Raw genomic sequence first — 22,112 nt, forward strand, 5'->3', positions numbered from 1 at the left:
CGCACCTCGCACATGCGCAGTAGCAGTACTCTGCTTATGGACTTCTTGGGGTGCGAAAGGCACCTCGAAACGGATCATGTTTGTAAGTAGAGGTACCACTGTACTCCTAACAGTTATTTTCCTTTTCAATGTACAATTAAACAGTTATACTTAATAAGTGTGTGTGTGTGTGTGTGTGTGTGTGTGTGTTAGTCACTGAACATTTATGCAATTTGACCTTTCATGAGGCTGCATATATTCTCTAACTGAAACAGGGACATGTGTCTATTAGCCCTATTCTTATGCCCAGAATCATTGGCTGATTCTGCTTCTCTCACTTTCACATTGTTGCAGACTGTTAAATACTGTACCACTTAATGCAGGCATAGGGAACCTCTGACCCAATAGATGGTGTTGACTTACAACACTCAACAACACTGAGTGTTGGCCCAAGCGGCCAAGCTGGTTGGGGTTGATGGGAGGTGTAGTTTAACAACATCTGATCTAATGTATGCTATATCCATTTACTCTGCAATAAGCAATAAGGGTGTGGGTTACTTTTGTTTAATGATATACTGGGGAAATGTTACTGGTCTGCAGTATAGCTAATATGTCAATTTCTGTTTCTCTCCATTTATCATTTTTCCAATCTTAAATTTGATTTTCCACATTTCCACGTCGGTTTGTGGTGTTTTTGTTTTTTTTAGGACCTCATGAAATTTCATAAGCAAATATGCATTTTTTGCATTCAATCTTGCCTAATATGCACATTTCCCCCCCAAAGCTATTTCCCTAATATAATAGACATACCTCAACAGTTACAATGTGTGAAAAGGTTTTCTGTATGTTGCACGATGCTTTAGTCCTCATGTGCAGGCATACACATGCTTGTGCATGACAGGCAAGACACACGCACAAACACACTCCAAACAGATTCAGAGATTTAACTTCTAGAGATTCTGAGGAGGCAGCTGAACCCAGAAGAATGGCACCTGTATTGTCTCCAGTGTATGAAATCCCCACACTGTGATATTCTTCTTGATTGATATTCTTCTTTATTTTATGGGAAATCATCTTAAAGGGTATTACCTTAACCGAAAGGTGAACAATAATTGTTTTTTAACAACCGCATGTGCCCTTTTTTTTGCAGGAAACCAATCTGATTAAAAATCAATTAATGGGGGCAATCAGTTGCAGAGTATTCATCAACGAGGATGCAAGCAGAAGATTCAATTGAATGCTATTGCAAAGTCTTTAACTTTGGTTAAAATCACAGTGTGTACTGTGTTTTCATCTTCAGGTACATACAGTGCATTAATGTATGGATTTACTACACTGGAGACACAATACGATAGTAATTTTGTCATGAAGGCAATGACTACAGCCTAGTACGAAACAGATTTTTCATGGAATTTTCAGTCTGTTTTGCTGCCCTTTCTCTGCATTCGGGCACCCCCACTGGCAGAGTCAGTCTTCAAGTCTTCTGTGTTTACTGGTGTTGGGGAGAGAAGAGAAGCTGAACTCGGATGTCTTCCAGGACTTCTGCTCTGGAAGAACGTTTGAGTAATTTTCGGGAAAAATCCCACTGAGATGAAAGCAAAGGCAACAGCAAAAGAAAGTCCCAGCTCTCGTGCACAAGCACATATTTGCTGATTCCCCACCTCCTGACTCATCCAGATTGCCCACACACAATTGCCATCCACCGTACAGAAAATGTCATGGTACAGAAGGCTTCACCTGTTGAATTTGTGCCTGCTACATCAAAAAGTCTCCATCAGAAAGTAATAATATGGGAGGAGTTATGCTTCTAATAACAAAGCACTTCGGACATACTAACAGTAATGCCCCTCTATGTTATTACACCCTATATATATGTCATATCACACACACACACACATATATTCACATGTCCTAGGCGTAGGAATTATAAAATATAGCAGCAAATGATTCTGGGAGGTTTGATTCAGTGTAGAGCTAAGAACTTCAAGGACTGCCTCTTTCCATATAAACCTACCCGGTTCCTGAGATCATCTTCTGAGGTCCTTCGTGTGCCTCCTCCTTCAGAGGGCGAAATGGTGGCACCGCTAGAACGGGCCTTCTCTGCAGTGGCTCCCCCTCTGTGGAATGCTCTCCCCAGGGAAGTTCACCTGGTGCCTTCATTATACACATTTAGACGCCAGGCTAAAACATTCCTTTTTAACCAGGCCTTTGATTGATTCGATTGACATCCCATGCCCTTTTAAAATGTGGTTCTTGGGGGGGGGGTTATTAAGTTGTTGTTCTTATTTTGATTATTATACTGTGGTTTTATATTTTGATTTTGTTCTGTGAACTGCCCTGAAACCTCCAGGTATAGGGCGGTATATTATTATTATTATTATTATTATTATTATTATTATTATTAACACAACAACAACACACACAACAACAACAACAACAAAAACAAACAACAACAACAACAACAACAACAACAACACAACAACAACTGGTGTGCCATGGCATTCTCGTCTAATCTGTCAAAAGACTTCATTTCTCCTGTGAAGACGCTGTGTATATTTAACAAGGCAATGTCTGTGAGCAGTGCATATGTCTCTAGCTTGTGAACGTGCTGTTATACACATGTGAAATGCTTGTGCAACCTGAGTCAATCCACAGGCGTCCTTTGCCGAGTTGCCTTTCTGAGCTGTATTTGTACACCATTCTGTCAGGCATTTTTGGCTGTGTGGCTTGAATGCGTCTGAGCTTTATAGCTGGACTGTGTCTGAAACGACTGTTCAGAAATGTGTTGTTGTTGTTGTTGTTGTTGTTGTTGTTGTTGTTGTTTTAGGGAACGAACACGACTCAATAGACTGCTATCATGTCATGTGAGTGTACCCCTGTTTCATATAATTGTTGTTGTTGTTTAGTCGTGTCCCAACTCTTCGTGACCCCATGGACCAGAGCCATATACGGTAATAGGACTGTACCATTTATGAGCAGTGCCCTCTCCTCCATTCATGTTGATGGCAGAGCCTCTCCCCACCCTTCTTCCCCCTGCCCTCAGATGTCCCCCATCCACCTTGCTGTCAGTCTCTGCCTTCTCCTACCCTCAACCCCGTCTTAGGCTTGGCTTGAAAGGAGGTTATTCCTGGCTTGAGTTGTGTGGATTATACTGAGGGAGGGGGGAAGCATATGGAGGGGGATTCCTCGCCAGCAAGCCACAGCCTCAGCCAAAGCAAACTAGGTTGGCGCTGCTGGGTTTGTCTAACCTTGTGACCCTCCGGCGCGCAGTGTTCCCTGGGAGGCAAATGGGGAATCTAACAGATACGAGCAAGAAGCCAGGCAGGACCTATCAGGAAAGGTAGTTTGGGCACTGGGCAGGGCCTCAGTCACAGCTCAAAAACCTATCAAGCAGTAATAGAGAGCCTGAGCTTGTGCAGAGTGCATTTTGCCCACTCACCCATTTCCCAGGGGGAATCATAGAAGTCATTCCAGTTTGGGGTTTGATCCTGGAATGTCCTAGTTTTCCCTATTCCTCCCCTCCAAATCTCGGAGAACAATTAAAAGTGGTGGGGTGATCTGACCCATCCCCACTCCTTTCCTTTTTGGAATAGGTGCCTCTCTCTCTCTCTCTCTCTCTCTCTCTCTCTCTCTCTCTCTGTGTGTGTGTGTGTGTACACACAAAAACAGGGTCCTGTTTATACTGAAAATAAAATACCTGCACCACATGAAGGAAATTGTGAAGCTGGCATAGGAAGCCCTTCCTATAATTTTGAAGGAAAATGTAAACAATCTCCACTTTAAGTACTTTAATTACAATGCTTCAGCAGCCAGCAATTTTTTAAGGAAACACGTGGAGTGTTTATTCCTTTATTGTAAACTGAGCCTTACACTGCAAGCCTTTACAGAAGTAAGTCCCACTGTCTTCAAATTTGCATCCATACATGTAAATTATCATATGCAAGGTTTCCTGCTATTCAGCTCCCAGTTCTAGCTCCACTTCTGAGCCATTGAGTTTTAATAACACACAAAGAGTCTAGCTGGATCAGGCCTAAGGCCCATCTAGTCCAGAATTATGTTCTTGTAGTGGCCAATCAGATGCCGTTATGGGAGGGCCAAAAGCAGGACATGAGCTCTTCACCTCCCTGCCCCGGGGGATCCATATTCTTAAAATGAAAACATGGCACGATGCTAAACCTGTCGGCCCGTTTAAGGGACCTGCTATTTTGTGGTTCCTGCTAGAAAAATGGACGTTATGTCTCTCAGGTTTCATTTCTGAACCCCACACCTCATTTTGGAGTGTTTAAGCAGCTGGCTCCCGAAGACTGCTTGCATGATTCATCCTCCTCAGTTGTTTTTCATGCTTACAGCTCTCTCTTTTTGGCCCTTCTAGGAGGAAACCATCAAAGGCTGCTCAATTCATAGAGCCCAGTAGACACCTCCCTAAGCATGGTCAGCTACACTTTGGAGCACAAGAAGAGCTCTGTTTGGCCAGGCAAAAGGTATTCCTCATTCAGAAGCCACAGTGGCCAGCCAAATGCCTCCATGATGCCCCCTCCAAACCCTGGTTGCTCCTCAGCAACGGGCATTCAGTGGCCCTGCATCTGAACATGGATGCACCACATAGCTTCCAACAACCACAGAAAGATCTACCCTCCATTAATTTGTATAATCCCTCTCCTCTAACAGTGAACCCAGCTGGCGAGTGCCAACAGGACTATAGCCAAAGTGGACCCACTGAGAAAAAAGAGGGTATGTTTGGAGAAAACCCAAAGTTTGCAAAACTAACAACAACACCAAAAAAACTGGGAGGAAAAAAACTCCCAAGAGGCCACCCACTCGACCCTAAAAGAGCCGTATAAGGCAAGCATGCTCAGTGGCCATAGAATATTGAATGTCTTCTTTGGACAAGGGATGGAAAATGGAAGGGAAGGGAGGAAGGTTTGAGCAATTTGCAATGCAACATTTTAGCTCCTTTCAGGTGTTACCTGAAGGAGCGTCTCCACCCTCATCGTTCAACACGGACACTGAGGTCCAGCTCCGAGGGCCTTCTGGCGGTTCCCTCACTGCGAGAAGCAAAGTTACAGGGAACCAGGCAGAGGGCCTTCTCGGTAGTGGCACCCGCCCTGTGGAACACCCTCCCATCAGATGTCAAAGAGATAAACAACTATCTGACATTTAGAAGAAGGGAACTATCTGACATTTAGGGAAGTTTTTAATGACTGATTTTTTAAATGTATTTTTAATCTTTTGAAACCCAGCCAGATGGGCAGGGTAGAAATAATAAAATATTATTATATTATTATATTATTATATTATTATTATTATTATTATTATTATTATCTCCTTCTTTGGAGGTCTTTAAGCAGAGGCTTGACAGCCATCTGTCAGGAATGCTTTGATGGTGTTTCCTGCTTGGCAGTGGGTTGGACTGGATGGCCCTTGTGGCCTCTTCCGACTCTATGATTCTATTATTATTATTATTATTATTATTATTATATTATTATTATTGCCATGTAACTCTACACAGGAGCTGGGAGTGGAGACGCACCAAACAGCCCTTCCCTGGCATCTGCACAAACAGCATGGGAAATTGTAGGGATAAAGCCTTTCCGTGTACAACTGCCTCTCTCTAGCCAACAGTAGGGCTGGTCCCACAGCTCGCCTGGTCAGGACATCAGCCTTGTCCAAAGTGCAGACAGACAATTAAAAAATTGGCCTTGAATTGAAATCACTGTGTGGCTCCCTAGTTTACCTACCTTGGATCCTGGAGTTGCATCTAACTTTGGCTGTGTACACACTATACCTTTAAAGTGTATTTTGAAGCACGTTTACGCCCCTGAAAGAATTCTGGGCACTGTAGTTTAGTAAAGGCGGCTGGGAATTATAACTCTGTGAGGGTAAACTACAGGGCCAGAATTCTTCGAGGGAAAGGATGCGCTTCAGAGATGTAGTGTGCACACAGCCTTTCTACTCAGAGTAAACCCATTGAAATTAACAGACCCACATTAGTAATGCCCATTAGTTGCAGTGGGCCTGCTTTGGTGGGGGGGGGGTTGACTAACACTGGACACACAGCCTCCTGATTCCCAGTTATCCCCTTCCTTGTCCTTGTGAGTTATTTTCCGATATCAGACCTGCGGTGCCTGGCACCTCGCAGGAGGTGTGCTTGAGCTACAGGAAAGAAGGAGAGATGGATAACTCTCCTGCTTTCTTCCCTTGCCCATTCTCTCTCCACCTGGAAGCCAGACACAGTTTTGGTTTTTTGGTGTGTTTTTTTTTGAGGGGAGGCAGGCGAGAGACAGGGGTAGTTGCAGACGGGGGTGGGGGTGGGGAGCAGAGAGAGGGATGCCTAGGGAACAGCTCATGTCATCCCTTGGCCGCCATTTCCCAAACCGGAGCCTGAGGACAGCGGGGGGCTCCCAGCCACCGTGCCTGAATTCTGCACCAGCGCCAGCAACTCACAGGAAAAATAAACCGAGAGGGAACAGCAGCACCGGCACCAGATGTGGGGCAAGAAGCCCCACACCTCCGCTAACAAATACTCAGCTTTAGAAAGACCAGGAATTTTGGATTTCAAACTGGTTCAGCCTTGGGGGGAGGGGGGAACGATGACGGTAGTCAGCCGCCTGCCTGGTATCATCATGTTATAATTATTTTTTTGCAACACCAATTCAGACCATTGGTCCAACTGGTCAAGTATTGCCGGCAGCTTGCTCCACGGAATTTCAGGCAGGGAGTCTCTCATGAAAATGCTAGAGGTTGTATGTATGTGGTCATGCCCCATCTTTCCTCCAAGGGTAGCGGTATAAGGTTCTCCACTCCCCCTTTTATCCTCACAACAACCGTGTGAGGTGGGTTAAGCCAAGGGATGTCGACTGGCCCAAGGTCACCTGGTGAGCTTCATGGGGATGTGTGGGGGATTTGAACCCGGGTCTCTCAGGTTCTAATCCAAAACACTTTAATTGCTACACTACACCTACGCAGAGGAGACTCGCTGAAATTGATGGACCTAAGATAGCCATGTGTATTAACTTCAGCAGATGTGCTCTGGGTAGAACTAGAATGGAATCTGGTGACTAATTCCACCCCAGTGATTGATCCTAAGACCTTTTTCATGCAACCACTGAGCACGTTCCTGGATTCATGGCCCTCTCACTCTCACCCTTACAGGATATTTAATATGCAAGGTGTTAAACAATAGCCCTGTGCAGGGCCGGACTTAGGTTTGATGAGGCCCTAAGCTACTGAAGGTAATGGCGGCCTTTATATGTCCAGCTGTCCTTTGTCAACAACAAATTGTCGCTGTTTTTGTGTGTTGAATATATGCTATATGGTAATTTATGGACCCAATAGGTATCTAAAGCCTACATAACAAAATATGTATTTTATCAAAGTAACTTTTCAACTGAAATACAATTAAGAAGACGTATATTAATAGTGAAATACAATTAATTAATTAATTAATTAAGGGTGTTTCTGTGCGCTGCTCTGGTTCGCCAGAAGCGGCTTTGTCATGCTGGCCACATGACCCGGAAGCTGTCTGCGGACAAACGGCGGCTCCCTCGGTCTATAGAGCGAGATGAGCATGCAACCCCAGAGTCGTCCACGACTGGACCTAACGGTCAGGGGTACCTTTACCTTTACCTTTACAATTAAGAAGAAATATATTGGGTGGGGGGCAGGAGAATGAGGCCCTAAGCTATAGTTTGTTTAGCTTATACGTACGTAAATCCGGCACTGGCCCTGTGCAGATCTGGATGACAAAGCAAGGACTTGACCAAGGCCTGTCTAGCAAATACAGGCATGGTTTTGAACTCGGGACTCTCAAATCTACAGCTGATCAGAGTCCATGCTGTACCAGCTTGGCATTCAGACTGGCAGTGGATGAATTTAAATTTACATATGCCGATGAGGTATTTACATCAACACGTACGAATATTAAACTGCAAGGCCCCGTCCCTCCAGCAGAGGCAAGCCCTTGAGAAACCCTTACAGCAGCATGAACCAGACGCCTCGGCCAGACCCAGGCCAGCGAACCGGTTTTGGATTGAATGTGCTGCGGCTGGCCTCACCCGCTGTGAAAAGGCCTTGGCCTCTCTCGCCAGCCTGTGAACATGAGAGGGATCTTTGTTCATGGGCAGAGTTTGTTTTGCCACCTGTGTGTGACAAGCGCTTTGAGGTGAGGCAAGGGGAGTCTGGAAGGCGGCTTTGATTTCAGGTTGGTGGGGGCAGAAGGGGAAGCAGTATTTGCTGACAGGCGAGTTGGGATGGAGAGCAAGGCAGATGCTGGCACCCAGATGTGTATTCAGAGGAATGGTGTGAGTGTTTGTGAGGGGCTGGGGAGGGAGGCAGACAAATTGCTGAGGCTGCACTCCTGTTAAACTTCTTGTGGGGGTAAGTGGGGAGGGATTTTACTTGCTCGCAAGACAAACTGTGAAAGCTCCTTGTCAGAGCAATATTATATCATGTTAAAGAGTCATGGCTTTCTCCAAAGAATCGGTTTGTTAAGGGCGCTGAGATTTGTTAAGAGACCCCCTATTCCCCTCATAGAGCTACTATTTAGACACTATTTAGCTCTATGGGGTTTAACAGTTGATCCTTCTTCCCAGGGAATTCTGTGAACTGTAGCTCTGTGAAGAGAGCAGGAGTTTCCTAACCATTCTTCACATACCCTACAACAGTGTTTTTCAACTTTTTTTTGGCAAAGGCACACTTGTTTCATGAAAAAAATCACAAGGCACACCACCATTAGAAAATGTTAAAAAAATTAACTCTGTGCCTATATTGACTATATATAAAGTAATTTTTCAATTTTTCCCACGGCACACCAGGCAACATCTCGCAGCACACTAGTGTGCTGCGGAACAGTGGTTGAAAAACACTGACCTACAACATTTCTCCGATGAAAATAGGGACGTCCCATTCCATAATGATAATTTCACTATTTTATACCCCACACATCTTGCTCGTTTGCCCCAGCCACTCCGGCCGGCTTCCAACATATATAAAAACATAATAAAACATTAAACATTTTTTAAAAAAATTCCCTATACAGAATTTCCTTCAGACAGCTTGGGGGTCGGAGAGCACAATTCTCAACTACAGTTCCCTGCATTCCTTGGGGGGAAACCATGCCTATATCTGACCTTGAAGAGTTTGTCAGTAAATCATTTTTAACTTAGCAAATGTGTGGTCTTTTTCTATGCTAGGGGACATAGGAAACTTTGGAAACAAACTTTTTAAGGAACCTTTTGGAACACACTTGAAAGGGCACTTTTAAAGATTTTACAGCCTATATCCCCATGCTTTGCTTTGCTACCTGTTTTGTGGTGTTAAATCTCTGCTGGGGTTCTCTCACCAAAGTGTAGTTGCCCCAAACTTGAAACTTGGCATCCAGGAATTATGTTTGATATATATTTCTTTCTCCTTACACCAACAAGGAGAGAGTGGGGGAAATGTCTGCTACCCACTTTCTTCATGCCATGCATAGTTTTATAAACTTCTATCTTGTCACTTTTTGCTGACCTTTTCTCTGAACTAAGAAGTCCCAAACACTGCAATCTTTGCTCACATCCCCTTTATCTTATCCTCCCGTTTTCATCTTTGCAAGCCTGCAGGCCTGCATGTTGCCATTATTACGAGTAATTGCTTTATAATTGCTTGTTTTATCGTGGCGACTCCAGCTCAGAGGGTTAAGATGAAGGGGAGGGAAAGCACTTGCATTCTTTTGCGCCCGGAAACTCAAAACTCCCCACCACGGATGGCATCTCCACGGTGCCTCAAGTGCCCAGAGACCATTGAAGCCCGTGACATCTGTAATTGGTGAAGACAGCAATAACAGCCACATCCCAGTAGCAAGTATTTGCTAATTGGGAGCCTGCTGCTGATGGACTCAGAGTTGGATCTTACAAAGGAAGTGGGCAGAACAAACAGGACGAGGAGAAAAGGGAGGGAGGCAAAGAATAATGTGATGAGTGTGACAGAAAAGAATTGGATATAGATTCAATACATCTCAGAACAGAGGCTGTGTGAGCAGGAGGATTTTACGTGGAAGAAAGCCAAAAAGATAGTTCAGATGAGTAGATAATTTTATGATGATGATGATGAGTTATTAAATTTGTATACTGCCCTTCATCCAACAACCACAGGGCGGTTTATAGGATAAGTAATTTAAGGTTGTTCATAACTTGAATGCTTTAAAAGGTAGCGCACCCCGCTCTGTACAGATTAGGGTTGCCAACATTTCCCCCTAGTCTTTGGCCTGTGCCCTTAAGAACAGCCCAACATGAAGAAATTACCAGGCCACATTGTTTCCATATCCAGGGCATGAGGCTCACGAGGCGGGCAGCATTACTGATGCTAAGCAGGTGTGGGTCCTGGTCAGTGCCAGGGGAACTGACCAGCTGTGAACCCCTTATGCATGCCTTTGGAATCGTAGAAAAAGGCAGCAACACACACACACACGTAACAAATAAACACATGGGAAAGATTTGGTAAAATGGTTGTTGGGATTGAGAAGGAGTGAGACTGGGATAGGAGAGACAGGGGCGTAGCAAGGGGGGCATAGGCGGTCCGCCCCATGTTCCATAATGGAGGGGGTGACAAATTATCAAGGAACAATTACTGCCCTAGTAGGGTGTTTCATAAAAAAATAAAAATTAATGCCTGCTGCAAAGGTCTTATCTTACTGTCCTAGGGGATTATAGCTATATATAAAATTTCACGCATAGCGGTTAATATCTTGACCCTCCTCCACCAAAATAGCTGTTTACCTTGGCTGTTTTCCTATGTCGTGAAGGCTGAAATTCGGTTCAGTGGAGCACTTACTGTTCCCAACCCTAACCCTGTGGAAAGCCATCTAATTAGACTTTAATTTGATTTTGAAATGTTTTTAGGAGGTAATTTAATTATCGTTTGGTTTTATACCAATGTTACGCATCTGATGTTACCACCCTGAGCCCGACTTCGGCCAGGGAGTGCGAGATATGAATAATTTTTAAAAATTATTATTACTTGTTATTATTCCTTTGTAAGAAAATATGAAATAACGTAAAACCATTTTTGCGGGGGGGTGGTGTCAATGGGGGGGTGTCAAGAAATTTTCCGCACCGGGTCCCACCTGACCCTTCCTACGACTCTGAGGAGAGAGGCAAAGCTGCAGGTAGTGAGTTAATTAAGTCAGCACTCATGGCCCAGTGGCATCAAGCAGGTGCCCTCCCTGCTCGCTTTTCATGCCTGCTGTAAGCATTGTTGTTCAGGCAAGCCTATCCACACCTGTTTACATGTAAATTAAACTGGTTTTTTTTAGCTTATCACAAACTTAAATTATGTTTGGACTGTTGTTTTATTTGTTGGTCCCCCCCCCCTTTATTTATTTCGTTCTTATAAACCAGTTTGAAATACTTAAAAAAAAAAAAAAAACAAGCAGCATACAATTTTTATGAATTAAATAATTAATTAGCAAAACAAATGGTAGCTTACCCCCCAACGGAGCTGCAGTTCCCAGCACCCTTAACAAACTACAGTTCCAAGGATCCTCGGGGTGGGGTGTAGGAATGCACTTTAAGCATATGATTTGTACGCAGCCTCAGAAGCGATTTGCGGGTCTTCCAGATTGCAGACATCGCTCAGCCTTGAATCTGGAAGGACGTGTATATATGCTGAGATGACGGTTTCGGTTTCCAACCTTCCCATTTCCTCCGACAGATTTCTTAAACTACGTTCTTCAGCAGCGACGTTCATGATCTACCTTGAGCTGCAATGCCCTCGACAGCACAATGCTCTGCATGTCAGTTGAGAGGTGAATCTTATTGTTTTCGATGGGGATACTCCTAGGCCAGTGTTTTTCAACCTTTTGGGCAAGGGCACACTTGTTTTATGAAAAAAATCACGAGGCACACCACCATAGAAAATGTTAAAAAAATTAACTCTGTGCCTATATTGACTATATATAAAGTAATTCTCTTGAATAGGAATCAAATAAACACAATTTTTCCCACGGCACACCAGGCAACATCTCGCGGCACACTAGTGTGCTGCGGAACAGTGGTTGAAAAACACTGCCTTAGGCAAGTGTGGTTTAGGACTGCAGTCTTACTGTAGAATTCTACAGTGTATGTTAAAGGCATTGTAACTCAAGGTATAGGCAAATATAGTCCAAGTACAGTGGTACTTTGGTTCTCAAATGCCTTGGTACTCAAACACCTTGGATCCCAAACACCGAAAACCTGGAAGTAATTGTTCCAGTTTTCGAAGTTTTTCAGAAGCCGAGTGTCCGATACAGCTGTCGGCTATTGTTTCTGGGGTGCCTATACCAATCCGAAGTTTTTGATCATTTCAAAGTCAAACGGACTTCAGGAACAGATTAAGTTTGGCGCTTTTGGTTTGCTATTTATTTGCATTTTTGTTTCTGAGGCTTGGCTTTTTCAGTTAGTTTGTTTTTGTGACTATCATCAGTGCTGGTAAGGATTTTTATTATTATATTTTATCATCTTATGTTAAATTGCTGTTTTAAGGGTTGTTTTTAAAAGTCTGGAATGGATGAATCCGTTTTTGCATTACTTTCTATGGGAAAGCGCGACTTGGCTTTGGAATGCCTTAGTTTTGGAACGGACTTCCGGAATGGATTAAGTTTGAGAACCAAGTTTGAGAGCCAGTGTGGTGTAGTGGTTAAGAGCGGTAGACTCGTAATCTGGGGAACTGGGTTCGTGTCTCCACTCCTCCACATGCAGCTGCTGGGTGACCTTGGGCTAGTCACACTTCCTTGAAGTCTCTCAGCCCCACTCACCTCACAGAGTGTTTGTTGTAGGGGAGGAAGGGAAAGGAGAATGTTAGCCGCTTTGAGACTCCTTTGGGTAGTGAAAAGCGGGATATCAAATCCAAACTCCTCTTCTACCTGAGCATCTGAGTAAACCTTGTTCCCTGCAGTCTCGCCTGAGCTAGCACCCCCCACCCCCAACTAGAGAGAGAAGAACCAAATATGTCTTTCTTTACTAACAACCAATAAATTCCTTATGGGAATTAATTTCAACCTGGTGCCTGTTTGCTGTAGTGGCTATGATTTTCCTTAAGGTGAGGATGGCGGGGGGGGGGAGGTGGAGAGGGAAAGGGGTGGAGTTCTTGAGCATCTGTATCAGTCTTTACTTTGTGCTGGGTACCAATCTCAAAGCAGGCAGTCCTCGGACAAGAGGGAGAAGAAATAGATGCAGCTGGGAACAAAAGGAGTTTGTTGGGAGCAGTCTTGGGGTGGTGGATGGAAAGATAGATAGACAGACAGGCATTCAGGGAGCCAGAGAGAAGATTGCCAAGTGCTGATGCCTATATTTGGAACTCAGCTTCTCAGATCTCTTCATCTAAGAACAGGTATGTGGAATTAGGAGCACATCTGGAAGGTACTTCATTTAAATTGGGGCAACCACTTCTTATTCCGTTCATATGTGTACGTATGTCATCGAAGACTGTGTGAAGACTCGATCTGCCAAGAAGCGGGGGGAGCTTGATGGGGGGAGGAGGGAAAGAAGGTGGCAAATCCACCCCAAGCCAGAAAAAACTACCCAGGACTTGAAGTCAGGACTGAAATCCATTGAGGTCTATTTTGAACCATTCCTTCTTATTTCCCAATATTCAGGATGTGAGCATGAATCCCTTATGCAGCCTAAATAGCATTTTGCGCCAGAGAGAGGTACCAACAGGCTTAGGGGGACCCAACATTTAAAGACGTGCAATTGTTTTTAATGGAAAAGGTCTATTGGGGTGAACCCACCAAAACTGCCCAGCCAAGACTGTGTGTGTTCAAAGGCAAGGAATGCTAGCAGGCTGTTAGGTGAGGGTCAGAGGGAAACTGAACAAAGTGGCTGGCATCCTGAATGCTGCACTCCATCGCCACTTTTCGTTGCAGCTCCCATTTGTGTTTTGCTAATCTAGAAATTAACGGTCACTTTTAAGACCTCAGCCAAAATAGGTTCCTAGTCCTTTCCTGGTTCCTTAAGGTGCAGATACAGCCTGAATAAGGACCTGGGTCTGAACAGCTCTGAACCCAGAATAAATTCTTTACCATCAGAAATCAAACGTCCAGCGGTACATTTGCAGACTAATTGCAAGTAAGGAAGCAATGCTACGGACGAGAAGCTGGTGTAAATTGAGCCAGTTTAGTCAGGGCAGAGCTAAACCCTGTTCAGCTACTTCTTGTTTTGCTGTTCAGGTGAGAGAGATGGAAGAGATGAATATACCTTCTTTAAGGTTTTTCTTATAGCTTCGTTAACGATGAACCCTGAAAATTTGGAATCCAACATGTTGCATTTTTGAGCGTTAACTGTGAATCCCAGTTTGATGTCTCTGTTTAGGGGGGGGGTGTTCTGCCAAACACGGGTCACAGCTTCGCAAAGCTTTGGCACAGATTTGGAGGGGATCCCAAATTTGGGGGTTCGTAGTTCACGAAGCTCTTCTAGCTTAGCAATTGCGAGGAGAGAGAAGGAGTGACATTTTAGGTGATCCTGTCTTGACTTAATGCTCCCAGAAGAGGTCTCTCTTGTTTCTATTTCAAATTTCACTAGGGATAAGGAAGGGCAACAGAGATTTGCAGTGAAGGAGACAGCAATGGATGGGTTTAGCAAGAGGTGCTGCAACTCAGCTTACTGGGGGTGGGGGTGGGGGAACATGCCATGACTAGGCTCCTCTATGGGGGGGCTCTCTTCCCTCACCTCTCCAGGCACAACAGAGCTTCCTTCGCAGGTGCAGGCTACCATAGCAAAAGTGGGACTTTGCAGGAGGCGCTTCGTACGGACTCCTAACAAAACTGAAAATGCCACACGGCAGCCACCTCTCTCAGCCTTTCCGTGGCGCCTCCGCGGCCCCTGACTTCATTTGAGCGTGGGAGGGATCTGTGCACCTTTGTGTCAACAGCAGCATCGCACGTCATGCGCACCTTGCAGAGACCCCTGCAGGAACCGGCCCAGCAGAGGAAAGTGAACCACCGGAGGTTCCTACAGAACCAGATTTGCAGGTAGGACGCCCAAAGGACATTACACGAGCCCTGCTGGATCAGGCCAGTGCCCCATGCTGTTCTCCCTGTGTGTGGCAAACCAGAGGCCTGTGAGAAGCCTTTGAGAGGTACTGGAGCACAAGAACACTCTCCCCTCCCATGGTTTCCAGCTACGGATTTTCAGAAGCAGAACTCGAAACAGCTACCATCCTTGTTCTCCAACCCTCCACCCCCCCCCAAGTGCTTCTGGCTCTAGAGTTTATTTAGGAGGACCGGAGAGGGCTCTCAGGCAAGATGCCCGGAGTGGTCATCTCCTCCTTGCTGATGTTCCTATCTGCCCATGGACTTGCCCTCCCCTCAAGGGCTCAATACATATAACCACCCAGAGGGCAAGTGAAGGATTCTGCTCTGTCTCCTCACTCTGTCACTTCCCGCATGCTCAGAGAGAGGAGAGGGAACAGGCAGTGATAGCACAGCAAAGGAGGCGGGGAGGGAGAGGAGCAGAGCCTGGAGTTTTTGAGGAAAGGAAGGGCAACAGCACGATGGGGGCCTTGGCAAATGCCTGGCGTTGCCTACCTCTCTCTGGCAATGGCTCTGCTCTCCCCCCCCCCCCAATGCCAAACTGGTGCCTATAAGCAGATTCAGAGGGCTGTTGTGGGAAAATATGAGATCTTTTGGGGGATTAGCACTGGATGGCTCAGTTGGTTAAGGCATGGTGCTGATAACGCCAAGGTTGCAGGCTTGATCCCCGTGAGGGACAGCTACATCTTCCTGCATTGCAAAGGGTTGGGACTAGATCAGGGTGGCCAGCTCCCAAGAGACTGCAATCTACTCACAGTTAAAAACTGGCAGTGATCTACCCCATTTTAGGGGGTTCAGGTTAAGTTGTTGAGCTTTTGTTTTTTTTAGGAAGGAAAGCCCCTTCCAACTCCATGATTCTAAGAATAGGTAATAGTAATAGTAATAATCATAATAATAATAATAATAATAATAATATAATAATAATACAGTGGTGCCCCGCTAGACGAAAATAATTCGTCCTGTGAAAATTTTCGTCTAGCGGGTTTTTCATCTAGCGAAGCGGCAATGCAAGCCGCGTTTTCGCTAGACGAAAAAAAAAGATGAAAAATTTTCGTCTTGCGGGGCAGCCCCATAGACTTTTTCGTCTTGCGGGGCTGCCTTCCGCTAGACGAATGCCTTCGTCTAGCGAGTTTTTTCATCTAGCGAGGCATTCGTCTAGCGGGGCACCACTGTAATAATATTGCAACCCTGAGATGGAGGCAGCTTACAAACTGTGCTATAAGGCAATGGTGAGAAACTCTGATGCATCCAGTGCTTTTTTTTTTCTGGGGGCACGCAGGTGTACGCACACCCCTAAACATTTTGTGAATCTAAGTTTGGCCTCATCGAGGGACAGTATTTCAATATGAGTAGGAAAATGAGAGTACCCCTAAATATTTTTTTAAGGGGGAAAAAAGGCACTGGGTGTATCCCATAGTGTAAACCCATGACAGCCTGCTAGAAAACTCACAGCCTTTTTTTACTTTTCTTCCCCAGGAGTTTCTCGGACATTGAGGCAGCTACTCGCCGCTTGGCCTCCTCCATCCTTTCCCAGGAGGCTCAGACACCACCCCCGGCAGCATCACAGCAAATGAATCCTCCCAAGCCCAACAACCCACCCCCAGCCAAGGCTCCTCCTGGCTCCTTTTTGGGCACAGCAGAAGCGTTTGTGGCTCCTGACCCGAGCCCCTGCTGGGCGCTCCCCCTTGACGCCCTGGTGTCAGGACCAGAGGAACTTTTTGAGCCCATCACCGAGGAGATGGAGCCGGCAAGCAACATCTTGCCTCTATGTGGTCCTGATCCCTTAGGGACGTGCCTGCTGGGATGTAATCATGCACCATCCGGCTTGCCGTCCCACGGAGATGGTTCTGCAGCCTGTGGAGCTTGCCTAGTAGCTTCAGACAAGTGCCTTCCTGTGGCGTCTGAATGCCCCATCCCTGCCTCCAATCCTGGGTCCCTGGTGGTTTCTGACTATGACAACTGCGTGCCCTTCTGGGAGCTGGAAACATGGTGACTTGACCTCCAGTTTTAACATCCATCTTACAGTGGTACCTCGGGTTACATACGCTTCAGGTTACATACTCCGCTAACCCAGAAATAACGCGTCAGGTTATTAGCATCACCAAAAAAAGTGTCCTAATACAGTGGTACCTTGGGTTACAGATGCTTCAGCTTACAGACTCTGCTAACCCAGAAATAGTACCTCGGGTTAAGAACTTTGCTTCAGGATAAGAACAGAAATCGTGCTCTGGCGGGGCGGCGGCAGCGGGAGGTCCTATTAGCTAAAGTGGTGCTTCAGGTTAAGAACCGTTTCAGGTTAAGAACGGACCTCTGGAACGAATTAAGTACGTAACCAGAGGTACCACTGTAATGTCCTGTTTGGTCCAAGGTGGAAGGTTCATACATGTGTTTGTGTTCATTTCTCCTCATCCGGGCATTCTTTTTGCCTAATGGAACCTGTTTGCAAACCAGTTCCCCCAATGCCATGTATCCTTGTACATCATATTCCTTAATATTTGCATTTTTGTATGCACCTTTCCCAAATAAATACTGTACTTCAATATCTCTGCGCTGTGCTGTCCATTTAATGCTTCATAGAGTGGGTTGGGAAATTGGAAAAGTCTAGAGGAAACGTTTCTTCCTTTCTCCTCCGCTCAGCCATCTCTTTCTCTTTTGAACCCTCTCTTTTCCTTCCTCTCAGGTAATCTACTGTACTCAATAGTTCTGAAAAGAGGAACAAAACAACCTAATTAAATCATTTGTTGGCTTTATATATTCATCTCCCAGTATTTTCTCCTTATGCTCAAGGTATGTAAATGTAAACTATGCCTGGCTGTTTAACTGAAGAGCAGAAAGTTAATTATTGCTCTGGCTAAAATTGCTAATAATGTCCCTCTGAATTTTGTGTCCCTGATTCAATGATGTGACTATTAAATGTTTGTTTCTTACTGCCACCTAGTGGACTGTTCGATTATTATATGTATTCCCCACATTTAAACCCTTTAAGTGAGGACCAGGGCCATGTGGCAACATGTAATCTTGCCATGAAAGACAGCCATGAAAGACACAGCCCTATCACGGCATCTGCTGCTGGGGCTTCCAAATGATGTTGGACTACAACCCCCATCATCCTTGAGTGTTGACTGTGCTGGCTGTGGCTAATGGTAATTGTAGTCCAACATTATCTGGTGATCCGCAAGTTCCCCTATTCCTGCATTTTTTGTAACACCCCAGGCCCTAGGCTTTAGTGGCTTCTAGAGCATGTTAGTGGCTTTTCAATGAAGGTTGTGTGTGAATGTGTGGTGTAGTTTTCACACACACACACACACACATATATATATATATATTTAAAAAGAGACAGCTTCGGCTAGATTTCTGTGTCCCCCTGCATAGCACAGATGCTAAAGTTGCAATGCATTCATGTATCTTTACAACAACTCTGGAAAGGTACATGAGGTTGAGAGGGAAAAATTCCCTCACTGCCACCATTTCAAAAGAGTAGAACCCAGGAATTTCATAAATATTATTCACATCCTGGCTGTGATCACACCCTGCTTTCAGCCATACCAGCTGGTGCTGTGCTGCTATGTTTATTATATAAATGGGCAGTTTTAAAATCCGGGAGAATGGAAATGAAACTAAGCTGAAATCCCATTTCCCCAAAGCACGTACGGTACCGGTAAGTTTTCTCCCATAAATATTTTTTCTTGTGACTTAAGCTGTAACTCTCCAAGAATCATAGAATTGTAGAGTTTGAAGAGACCACAAGGGCCATCCAGTCCAACCCCCTGCCAAGTAGGAAACACCATCAAAGCATTCCTGACAGATGGCTGTCAAGCCTCTGCTTAAAGACCTCCAAAGAAGGAGACTCCACCACACTCCTTGGCAGCAAATTCCACTGTCGAACAGCTATTACTGTCAGGAAGTTCTTCCTAATGTTTAGGTGGAATCTTCTTTCTTGTAGTTTGAATCCATTGCCCCATGTCCGCTTCTCTGGAGCAGCAGAAAACAACCTTTCTCCCTCCTCTATATGATATCCTTTTATATATTTGAACATGGCTATCATATCCCCCCTTAACCTTCTCTTCTCCAGGCTAAACATACCCAGCTCCCCTAAGCCATTCCTCATTAAGGCATCGTTTCCAGGCCTTTGACCATTTTGGTTGCACTCCTCTGGACATGTTCCAGCTTGTCAGTATCCTTCTTGAACTGTGGTGCCCAGAACTGGACACAGTATTCCAGGTGAGGTCTGACCAGAGCAGAATACAGTGGTACTATTACTTCCCTTGATCTAGATGCTATACTCCTATTGATGCAGCCCAGAACTGCATTGGCTTTTTTAGCTGCTGCATCACACTGTTGACTCATGTCAAGTTTATGGTCTACCAAGACTCTTAGATCCTTTTCACATGTACTGCTCTCAAGCCAAGTGTCACCCATCCTGTATTTGTGCCTTTCATATTTTTTGCCCAAGTGTAGTACTTTACATTTCTCCCTGTTAAAATTCATCTTGTTTGCTTTGGCCCAGTTCTCTAGTCTGTTAAGGTCATTTTGAAGTGTGATCCTGTCCTCTGGGGTATTAGCCACCCCTCCCAATTTGGTGTCATCTGCAAACTTGATCAGGATGCTCTCAAGCCCATCATCCAAGTCATTGATGAAGATGTTGAATAAGACTGGGCCCAAGACAGAACCCTGTGGCACCCCACTAGTCACTTCTCTCCAGGATGAAGAGGAGCCATTGATGAGCACCCTTTGGGTTCGGTCAGTCAGCCAGTTACAAATCCACTGAATGGTAGCATTGTCTAGCCCGCATTTTACCAGTTTCTTTACAAGAATATCATGGGGCACCTTGTCAAAGGCCTTTCTGAAATCAGGATAGGCTACATCCACAGCATTCCCTTCATCTACCAGGCTTATACGGTAATTCTGTCAAAAAAAATGAGATCAGATTGGTCTGACATGACTTATTTTTCAGAAACCCATGCTGACTTTTAGTTATCACAGCGTTCCTTTCTAGGTGCTCACAGACCGTTTGCTTAATGATCTGCTCTAGAATCTTTCCTGGTATTGATGTCAGGCTGACTGTGCGGTAATTGTTTGGGTCCTCTCTTTTCCCCTTTTTGAAAATAGGGACAACATTTGCCCTCCTCCAGTCTGCTGGCACTTCGCCTGTTCTCCAGGAATTCTCAAAGAATTCAAAGAATTCTCAAATCACCTCTGCCAGTTCTTTTAATACTCTTGGATGTAGTTCATCTGGCCCTGGAGACTTGAATACATCTAAACTAGCCAAGTATTCTTTTACTACCTCCTTACTTATTCTGGGCTGTGTTTCCCCTGCTGAATCATCTGCTCCATATTCTTCAGGTCGGGCATTGTTTTCTTTTTTGGAGAAGACTGCGGCAAAGAAGGCATTGAGGAGTTCTGTCCTTTCTCTGTCCCCTGTTCACATTTCACCATCTTCTCCTCTAAGTGACCCCACTGTTTCCTTGTTCTTCCTTTGCTACGGAGATACCCATAAAAGCCCTTTTCTGGACAATGAAATTGTCTGCAAGGCCAGTGAGGAATCTGTTCGACCTTATGCTCTTGGCTGAGTTTGACATCCAACAAATATCAGGATAGTTGAAATCCCCCATTACTACTATCTCACTTCCTTATGAATGCTTGGTCATCTGTTCCAGGAAGGCATCATCTGTGTCCTCAGTTTGGCTTGGGGATCTATAGTAAACTCCCACAATGAGATCACTGTTATTTTTCTCTCCCTTAATTTTGACCCAGATACTCTCAAGTTTTAAATCCTGGATCTCTTCACAGGTATACACATCCCTGACATACAATGCCACTCCTCCTCCGTTCCTGTTTGGTCTATTTCTGTGAAATAGATTGTATCCCTCTATTACTACATTCCAATCATGAGACTCATCCCACCAGGTTTCAGTGATGCCCATTATGTCGTATTTAGTTTGCTGTACCAAGAGCTCAAGTTCATCTTGTTTATTTCCCATGCTCTGTGCATTAGTATACAGACATTGAAGACCATTGATCACTAGTCTCTTATTTAAGGATTTTTACTTCCCACCACTAGGTCTGCGTGCTGTTTGCTCCATTTGGTCCTTGACATTTGGATGTTCATCTTCAGCACTTGATAGACTCCTACCTTCAGGACCACTGTCTCCCTCCCCCACATAAGTCAGTTTAAAGACCTCCTGATAAGGTTTTTGAGATTCTTGGCAAAAATATTCCTCCCAACCCTTGTGAGGTGCAGCCCATCAATTGCCAGAAGTCCATCTTCAAGAAACTGCAGACCGTGATCTAAGAATCCAAACCGTTCCTGCTGGCACCATTTGCGAAGCCAGTTGTTCACTTCCCCTATTTTTCCCGTGATGCGAGTTATGTACATTTGTTGCAAGCACAGGTTAAACAAGGTGTGATCCCTGTGTAGTTTTGTAATGCTTTCTTTTGCTTGTTTTTTTAATTGTTGCTATGGATTATTTTAAACCACTCCTTCAGAGGAGGCAAAGGACAGCACTTTTAAAAATCAATTTTATTTGAAATGGAATGCAAATGCATTAATTCCACTCAAGATAGAAAATTACATGAGGACCATGAAAGGGAATTAAAACATTAATTCCAAGTCACAAAACCTATAAACGTCACTAGGCTGCATGGCATCCATCCTATGTCTTCTAAAACAGTGTTTCCCAACCTTGGGTCTCCAGCTGTTTTTGGACTACAACTCCCACCATCCCTAGCTAGCAAGACCAGTGGTCAGGAATGATGGGAACTGTAGTCCAAAAACAGCTAGAGACCCTAGGTTGCGAAACACTGCTCTGAAACAGGGGTAGACAACATGGAGTCTTCCAATATGCTGCTGGACTACAACTCCCATGCTCCTTGGTTGACCATTCTGGCTGTGGCTGATGGGAACGGGAACCCAAAAACATCTGGAGAGAACTGTGCCCTAAACTGTACTTTATGAGACTGTAATGGCAAGAGATGTATGGAGCATGACAAAATCCCAAATTTGCAGGATATTATAGGCTAACTTAAAGTTGGTTTAATAACTAAAGTTTCAGATAGAGCTTATCTGTATTCTGATTTCTGGATTTTTTTA

General features: G+C 44.8%; 1 protein-coding gene across 1 annotated transcript; it reads left to right on the top strand.

The window, feature by feature from the left end:
* The first annotated feature begins 6,569 nt into the window (after positions 1-6,569).
* Positions 6,570-17,015, top strand: LOC117057526 (uncharacterized protein C19orf85-like). The gene is made up of 3 exons (XM_033168376.1): positions 6,570-6,594; positions 14,776-14,962; positions 16,499-17,015. The coding sequence occupies exons 1-3, from the start codon at positions 6,570-6,572 to the stop codon at positions 17,013-17,015; spliced, it is 729 nt and encodes a 242-aa protein (XP_033024267.1).
* The last annotated feature ends 5,097 nt before the right edge of the window (positions 17,016-22,112 follow it).

Source organism: Lacerta agilis, chromosome 14, assembly GCF_009819535.1.
Source record: "Lacerta agilis isolate rLacAgi1 chromosome 14, rLacAgi1.pri, whole genome shotgun sequence".
Classification (NCBI taxonomy): domain Eukaryota; kingdom Metazoa; phylum Chordata; class Lepidosauria; order Squamata; family Lacertidae; genus Lacerta; species Lacerta agilis.

What these genes read in the sequence shown, in the direction of transcription:
- LOC117057526 (XM_033168376.1), top strand. Translation starts at nt 6,570, where the DNA reads ATGACGGTAGTCAGCCGCCTGCCTG. An exon ending in GGTAGTCAGCCGCCTGCCTG is followed by an intron (nt 6,595 to 14,775) that starts GTATCATCATGT and finishes GCCACACGGCAG; the next exon opens with CCACCTCTCTCAGCCTTTCC. An exon ending in CTACAGAACCAGATTTGCAG is followed by an intron (nt 14,963 to 16,498) that starts GTAGGACGCCCA and finishes TTTCTTCCCCAG; the next exon opens with GAGTTTCTCGGACATTGAGG.